At 45.1% G+C, this 7,945-nt stretch overlaps 1 protein-coding gene across 1 annotated transcript in view; it reads left to right on the forward strand.

Moving 5' to 3' along the window:
• Positions 1-6,352, forward strand: part of LOC139638966 (signal-induced proliferation-associated 1-like protein 2) — a 64,030-nt gene extending 57,678 nt beyond the window's left edge. The window contains exons 19-21 of the mRNA XM_071513008.1: positions 5,732-5,950; positions 6,033-6,178; positions 6,275-6,352. Of these exons, the coding sequence (XP_071369109.1) occupies positions 5,732-5,950; positions 6,033-6,178; positions 6,275-6,352 (443 nt within the window). The remainder of the gene's footprint in view (positions 1-5,731; positions 5,951-6,032; positions 6,179-6,274) is intronic.
• The last annotated feature ends 1,593 nt before the right edge of the window (positions 6,353-7,945 follow it).

The following is a 7,945-nucleotide window of genomic DNA, read 5'->3' on the forward strand; positions in this document are numbered from 1 at the left end:
GGAAACCAACAGTTTCCAAACAGAAGCGTCTCTTCCTGACAGCAGCAACACGTTTTAAACCAGGAGGAGCCTGAGAGTCCGGATGAGGCTTTCTGTAAACTTTGTCTGAGAAAGTAACGGTGAAAGCTTCCGTTTGTTTTCACCGCTTCAGTTTTCTGAACATCTGAACAAACCAAGCAGCTACAGGGAGGCTGCTGAGGCTCCTCCCCCTGCTGAGGCTCCTCCCCCTGCCGAGGCTCCTCCCCCTGCCGCCCCCTGCTGGCTGCAGCTGGTAGTGCTGCTGCGATAAGAAGTGAGGCAGCAGGACTGAACATCAGGCTCTTTAGTTTCCACTCCATTATTCACTCTGAGTTTGCCTCCATGTTAGCCGTTTTCAGTGTGGGGGGGTTGATTTTCCCCGAACCAATCACTGACTGACGTATCTGAACCAATCACTGACTGACGTATCTGAACCAATCACTGACTGACGTGTCGGCCGCTCTGACGTTATTTTCAGTCACATGATACTGGGCATATTTACTAATATTTACTAACTTTACCAAGAATGTCGGTCGTTTTTGACAAAATGTTGGTTAAGAAGAGATTTCTACAAATATTATTCTGCTGAAACACAGATGAAAAACCGTTGGACGAACGGTTCAAACTTTAGTCCCGCCCACAAAGGCTCTGATTGGCCAGATCGTTTTCCGATCAAGAAATCCCTGCTGATTAGAACACCAGACTCAAATCTGAAGAGTGGAGGGTCGAGATTCAGGAGTCTGGATCCAGACCAGGACTTTACTGCTGCTTCCTGCATCTGGATGTTGGATGTTGCTGTGGTCCTGAAGTTAGCTGAACCCCGCCTCCTCTCCATTGTGATTGGTTGGGCATGGTCATGTGGTCTCTGCCCACAAAGAAGCCAGGCTCAGCGTCTAGCCTGAACCTTATTCAGGGTTTTTTTCATTCTAACCTTGTGTGGTTCCACGTTCTGCTGCAGCTGGTTCCTTTGGTTCCAGAGGTTTCTTCAGATTTCAGTTCCAGCCTACAGTGTTAGACATCAGGGTTCCAGAAGGTTCTTCTCAGAGGGGCAAGGATCTACTTAGAACCATAACGGGTTTACCTATGAAGACAAGTGGAGAGCCGTAGATGTTTCTAGTTAGAACCTTTATTCACCCAGAGTGATGATGACCAGGTCTGTGGAGCTGAATGAATCCTGTGCTGCTGGTCTTCCAGCTGCTGCAGGTTTCTGAAGGTTTTGGCCTTTACTTCGTCTCTCTCTCTGATCTGAGCTGAGTTCCTCTGTTTCCACAAGTATTATGACTTCATTTGTAGCAGATAAATAAATAAAAATAAACTTGCCGTGCCGTACGGGCTTCAGCTCAGCAGGTCCAGCAGACCTGGAAACTAAAACCACCTCCTGTCTTCTGTAGTCCTGAATATATTTAATAATATTTGATCCATCTCATGTCCGGGTGCTGTGACCTCTGACCTCTGACCCTTGACCTGTTGGTTGCTTGTAAAGTTGATTCTTACAGGTCAGCACATTTCCTTATTTCCTTATTTCCTTATTTCCTTATTTCCTTATTTCCTTATTTCCTTACATATTCCAAACTCTTTATAGGATTCTGACAGACTGACATCAGTCAGTATCCCAGCCAGTTAGAGTAAAGTATTCCAAGTTAATTTAGCGTTAATGAAATCTTCCACAGTGTTGAGTCTGATCTGACCCGGCGGCTCCTGCTCCTCCGCTCTGCATCAAGGTGATAACTAGAAGAAAGACTGAATGTATTTTTGGAGATGTGAAATGAATCTGTTATCGTTTAGCGAGCAGCAGGGAGGCATTCTGGGAAATGGCTTGACGCCGCCTCTCTGCTGTAATTGCAGCCTTGCTCACACACTCTCTCTCAGACAATTTACATCCTCTCTACCTCATGTAAATGTGTTTTGAGAGTGTGTGTGTGTGTGTGTGTGTGTGTGTGTGTGTGTTGGTGGTACAGAGTGCTGTGGTTCTGGTGGAGGGAGAAGTGTGTTTCTCCCTGTCATTTTCTTTAAATTGCCTCCTGTTCAGGTCCGGTCTGATTATACATGAAGAGTTTTATTCTCATATTTGGACAAAGTGACACCGACTCTTACAAAATGAAAACAAACGATGGACTTTTTTTCTGACGGTTGATGAAACAAAATGTTTACAGACCGGATCCTCTTGATATCGAACGGTAAACACCAGTTATGATGATTTTTTTTTTTCAAAATGGATCCCTTTCTGGAAATTAACTTTCTTCTCGGCTGTAAATCCCAGGACTTTGAACAGGACTGATGAACCTCGCTCACTGTTTCACCAGCCAGCAGCTGTTTAGACTTCAGCTGGTTACCTGCAGACCGCCTGCTGGAGCAGAAGTCACCAGCTACAACAGAAAAGTACATGAAACTTTCCCACTCAGGCCCATTCATTCACTGGCATTGCCAACAAATTGTAATATTATATATATTGTCCTATGTCTCAAAGAGCAAACTGCAGCGAGATTTGGATGGACTGACCAGACTGTCAGTTCATTAGAAAACACATCATGAAAACCCTGAACTGTGTTTAAAACCCGTCTTTTCTTCAGAGTCAGATGTGAGGAAGACTCGGTCTGCCTCTCCGTCTTTATTGTTCGTCCAGAGCCAGATGCCAGGTGGAGCAGCCGGCCTTTGGCTGAGAGCTTAACCCCAATTTCCCCACTAAGCCGCTGGCTTTCTAAACGGATATGTGATCCGTTGGGGAAATCTTTCCTGGCTATTCTAACTTATCAAATCCTCTCCGTCTTTCTCTTCCCCTCCTGTGCTCTGTATCTGGAAGGAAACCAGTTTGCTGTGTGATGCTGCAGCAGAACTACTTTACTTCTGATTTGTTTTAACGGTCAGAGAAAGTGACTAGGTGTAGAAAACCCATCTGAAACCCATAAAGGCTATTTAATAACTCCCAGTCCTCTTCTGTACCTACAAAGCTTTGGATGCAACAGGAGATAAACTTTGAAGTCATTTTTGTCAATTTCACGGTTCATATGAGGCTCTTCCAGTTGGTTCTTCTGCAGAACCTCCACACCTGCATGATGACCTCAGTTACCCTGCTGCTGCTCTGAAGACTCAGAGACTTACAGCAGTCTAACAGTGAAGAAATAAAAGCATGAATGACTTTCTCCAGTTTATTAAAAGATAAAGTTAAGCCAATCTAGTCTCTAAGCTGCTGCTGTCCCACTTTTAAAGGCAAAATTAAACATGAATGCTGTTTGTTCTGACTGGGAGCCGGATCTGAAGTTTGGGTCTAATCAGAGATGCATGGCTTCATCAAACAGGATCACTAAAACATTTCAAGTTTTATTCCAAATCGCGTATCCGATATGGGTGAAAAGTCATTATCTAAACTTCATCATTCAGTATCTCTAAAACCTAGAGGATCTATTCTATAAAAGTCTGATCATTTTTTCAAACGAGGGTTTAGAAATACTCTATTGATCCCCCAAGTCTCTTCCCTCCATCATTTGTCTTCAATGTGCATTAAGTCATGTTGACTTAGAGCGACCTCAGTCAGTGACAGGAGGAACTGCAACAGCCTTTATGAGACAAAGGGACATTGCTTTGCGGCACAAGGGGATATTGCTTTAGGGCTCAAAGGGACATTGCTTTACGGCACAAAGGGAGATTGCTTTACGGCACGAAGGGAGATTGCTTTACGGCACAAAGGAGGATTGCTTTACGGCACAAAGGGAGATTGCTTTACGGCACAAAGTGGGATTGCTTTACTGCACAAAGGGAGATTGCTTTATGGCACAAAGGGGGATTGCTTTACGGCACAAAGGGACATTGCTTTACGGCACGAAGGGAGATTGCTTTACGGCACAAAGGGAGATTGCTTTACGGCACAAAGGAGGATTGCTTTACGGCACAAAGGGAGATTGCTTTACGGCACAAAGTGGGATTGCTTTACTGCACAAAGGGAGATTGCTTTATGGCACAAAGGGGGATTGCTTTACGGCACAAAGGGACATTGCTTTACGGCACGAAGGGACATTGCTTTACGGCACGAAGGGAGATTGCTTTACGGCACAAAGGGAGATTGCTTTACGGCACAAAGGGAATTGCTTTACGGCACAAAGGGAGATTGCTTTACGGCACAAAGGGGGATTGCTTTACTGCACAAAGGGAGATTGCTTTACAGCACAAAGGGGGATTGCTTTACGGCACGAAGGGACATTGCTTTACGGCACGAAGGGACATTGCTTTACGGCACGAAGGGAGATTGCTTTACGGCACGAAGGGACATTGCTTTACGGCACGAAGGGACATTGCTTTACGGCACGAAGGGAGATTGCTTTACGGCACGAAGGGACATTGCTTTACGGCACGAAGGGACATTGCTTTACGGCACGAAGGGACATTGCTTTACGGCACGAAGGGAGATTGCTTTACTGCACAAAGGGAGATTGCTTTACGGCACAAAGGGGGATTGCTTTACGGCACAAAGGGACATTGCTTTACAGCACAAAGGGACATTGCTTTACAGCAGGGCTTCTCAAACTCCGGACCGAGGTCCAGATCCGGACCAGACCTTGTGTCACATTAGTGTCCGACACGTTGTGTGATTGAACGTGCATTTATTTGTGTGCGGAGGCTGCGAGCGCATGTGACACTTTCACAGAGCCGCTTGTGTGTGTGTTTGTGTGTGTTTGTGTGTGTTTGTGTGTGTTTGTGTGTGTTTGTGTGTGTTTGTGTGTGCTGTGCGCCCGTCAGCTCACCGCCGGCTGTGTGGTGGATCGTGGATTTTTCCGCAGTGTTTGGTCGCGCAAAGAGTTGAAAAAAATTCAACTTGAGCGGATAAAATCTGTGCGTCATGCCTCACAACTCAGCGTTACTTTGGTTGCCTGGCAACAAACAACACATTCCCGCGCCACTTCGTTTCTGCCACTTTTTTCAAAGCGAGGCGGGTCGCCGATTGCGTTACTGCAGCATGTTCCCCACCTTCAGAAGGCCGGTCATGTGTCACCGTGTTTGGTTCCAATCTGGATTTTCTATGATGAACATTGTTAAAAATTCCTACAGCAGCAGTTTGGGTCAGTGCCCAAGTGCCCAGGTTCAAAGCGTTGGTTACAGGCAGACAGCCATTTCTCCACTGATTCAAGCCACCATACTGCAGTATTGAATGTGTGAACTTAAAGTTATGTTTAAGTTATGTTATGGACATTGATTTATGTCGGTGCATTGTACTGGCATTGTTCTGGACCCTTTAACTTGTGTAAAATTCATAAGTGGACCTTCAATAAAAAGGTTTGAGTACCTCTGCTTTACAGCATAAAGGGATATTGCTTTACGGCACAAAGGGACATTGCTTTACGGCAGAGGTTCTTAGTTATGTGCCATTGAGGCCGAAGAGTCTGCAGGTTTTCCTTCCGACCAATCACAATAGCAGCTCATTTCACTACTTCCTCCCTGAAGGTGCTAATCAAATAAATCAACTGGTACAGTGATCGATTGGAATGAAAACCTGCAGCCTTCTGGGTCGTGATGTCACATGGGTGAAGATCACTGCTTTCCAACAGGAAACAGGAAGTTATTCCAGTGCAAACTGAACCTTTTTGTTGTGACAGGAAGCAGCAGGGTTCATGGGAAATTTGGTCTTACTTTTGAGAAAAACCAGCCTCCTTTACATGTATCTGGATTGTCTCATGCGTCTCATACCTGGACTGTGTCCACACTGTGTCCAGACTGTGTCCAGATGTGGACTGTGTCCACACTGTGTCCAGATGTGGACTGTGTCCACACTGTGTCCAGATGTGGACTGTGTCCAGACTGTGTCCAGATGTGGACTGTGTCCACACTGTGTCCACACTGTGTCCAGACTGTGTCCAGACTGTGTCCAGACTGTGTCCAGATGTGGACTGTGTCCACACTGTGTCCACACTGTGTCCAGACTGTGTCCAGACGGTGTCCAGATGTGGACTGTGTCCAGACTGTGTCCAGATGTGGACTGTGTCCACACTGTGTCCAGATGTGGACTGTGTCCAGACTGTGTCCAGGTGTGGACTGTGTCCAGACTGTGGACTGTGTCCAGACTGTGTCCAGATGTGGACTGTGTCCACACTGTGTCCACACTGTGTCCACACTGTGTCCAGACTGTGTCCAGACGGTGTCCAGATGTGGACTGTGTCCAGACTGTGTCCAGGTGTGGACTGTGTCCAGACTGTGGACTGTGTCCAGACTCTGTCCAGACTGTGTCCAGATGTGGACTGTGTCCAGACTGTGTCCAGACTGTGTCCAGGTGTGGACTGTGTCCAGACTGTGTCCAGATGTGGACTGTGTCCAGACTGTGTCCAGACTGTGTCCAGATGTCTTGTAGCTGGATTACATTCACACCCGGCTGTCCATGCAAACACTTTGGGATCGGATCTCTCTTTCCCTCACCAGACTGTCTTCCTCCTGTAATATTTACATCTTTAAATTGACGGTAAACGCCTCATCGCTCTTTTTCTCCGTCCATGTTCCTGTCGGAGCCTCCTGCTTCCTGTTTGTTTTGCTTCTGCTTCCTGGTTGGATTTGTGTGTGAAACTTTATTTGTGGTAACGCAGCCCCTGTATGTGGATTGAAGACGCATTGCATTTACACTGATGTGGTAATGTGGTCACATGTGTCTCTGACCTGCGGAGGTTTGGATGATCGGATCTTCAGTGGGTCTTGAGGATGTTTACACCTGGATTTGATGCTTTTTAGCCGATCTGATCACAATCTGATCACCAAGGACTTATGTTCATGCCAACAATAACAATACCACTGATACTTTAAAATGCTACATCAAATGCTTTAACACTTATTCATTACCTTCCGTCCATCTGTCTGTCTATGTATCTACTTACCCATGTGTCTATTTCTACCCAATTTCTGCTCTAATTTTATTTATAAGTCCTCTAAACCAAGAGCCTTTTAACAGGAATACCAAGTGAGCACAGTGTGAGTGGAAGTGAATGGAATTTAAAGAAAGGAATATAAGTGAATGGAGGTGAGTGGAAGTGAATGGAAGTGAGTTGAAGTGAATGGAGGTGAATGGAAGTGAGTTGAAGTGAATGGAGGTGAATGGAAGTGAGTTGAAGTGAATGGAGGTGAATGGAGGTGAATGGAAGTGAATGGAAGTGAATGGAAGTGAGCTGAAGTGAATGGAGGTGAATGGAAGTGAGTTGAAGTGAATGGAGGTGAATGGAAGTGAGTTGAAGTGAATGGAGGTGAATGGAAGTGAGCTGAAGTGAATGGAGGTGAATGGAGGTGAATGGAAGTGAATGGAAGTGAGCTGAAGTGAATGGAGGTGAGTTGAAGTGAATGCAGGTGAATAGAGGTGAATGGAGGTGGATGGGGGTGAATGGAAGTGAATGGAGGTGAATGGAGGTGAATGGCCAAGCTGTGCTCCCTCCTCAGGTCTGGACCTGGACAGTCGATTGGAAACTAACCGCAAAGCTGTTCTCAGTCTTTTCTCAAAAATGCTGTTTTCCTTCTAAAAATAATCATCTTACCTTTAACTCTACCAGGAATTATGCAAATAACCAAAACGAACCTGCTGCTCCTAAACATGATTTGCCATTTTCAGCACATCCATGTGTTTAGTTTGGGACAAAACACATTTGTGTTGCTTTCCAACACAATATGTTTAATTCGAATGGGAGATTTTCACCATTTCAAGAATGTGACAGCCTGACAAAATGATTGCTGGTATGAAAAGTGAACCTGCTATGGATTATAATTACAGTTATCAGCAAAACATCATTTGTATGAAATACACATTCCTTTGAAAATGTCAGAGAACAGATAGGATCTGTTGCATTTTTGAAACAGAGCAATGAGCATCAGATAACATTATTTCCAAAATGGATCTATAGAATTTTGGAATGAAACATTTAATATGATAATAAAACACCTATGTTTTGTCAACATTGATAGTAGTAAA

The sequence above is a fragment of the Centroberyx affinis genome, unplaced genomic scaffold (genome assembly GCF_046629955.1).
Source record: "Centroberyx affinis isolate AG114_WGS23_722 - 3 ecotype Tasmania unplaced genomic scaffold, CSIRO-AGI_Caff_v1 ptg006704l_1, whole genome shotgun sequence".
NCBI classification, from domain to species: Eukaryota; Metazoa; Chordata; class Actinopteri; order Beryciformes; family Berycidae; genus Centroberyx; species Centroberyx affinis.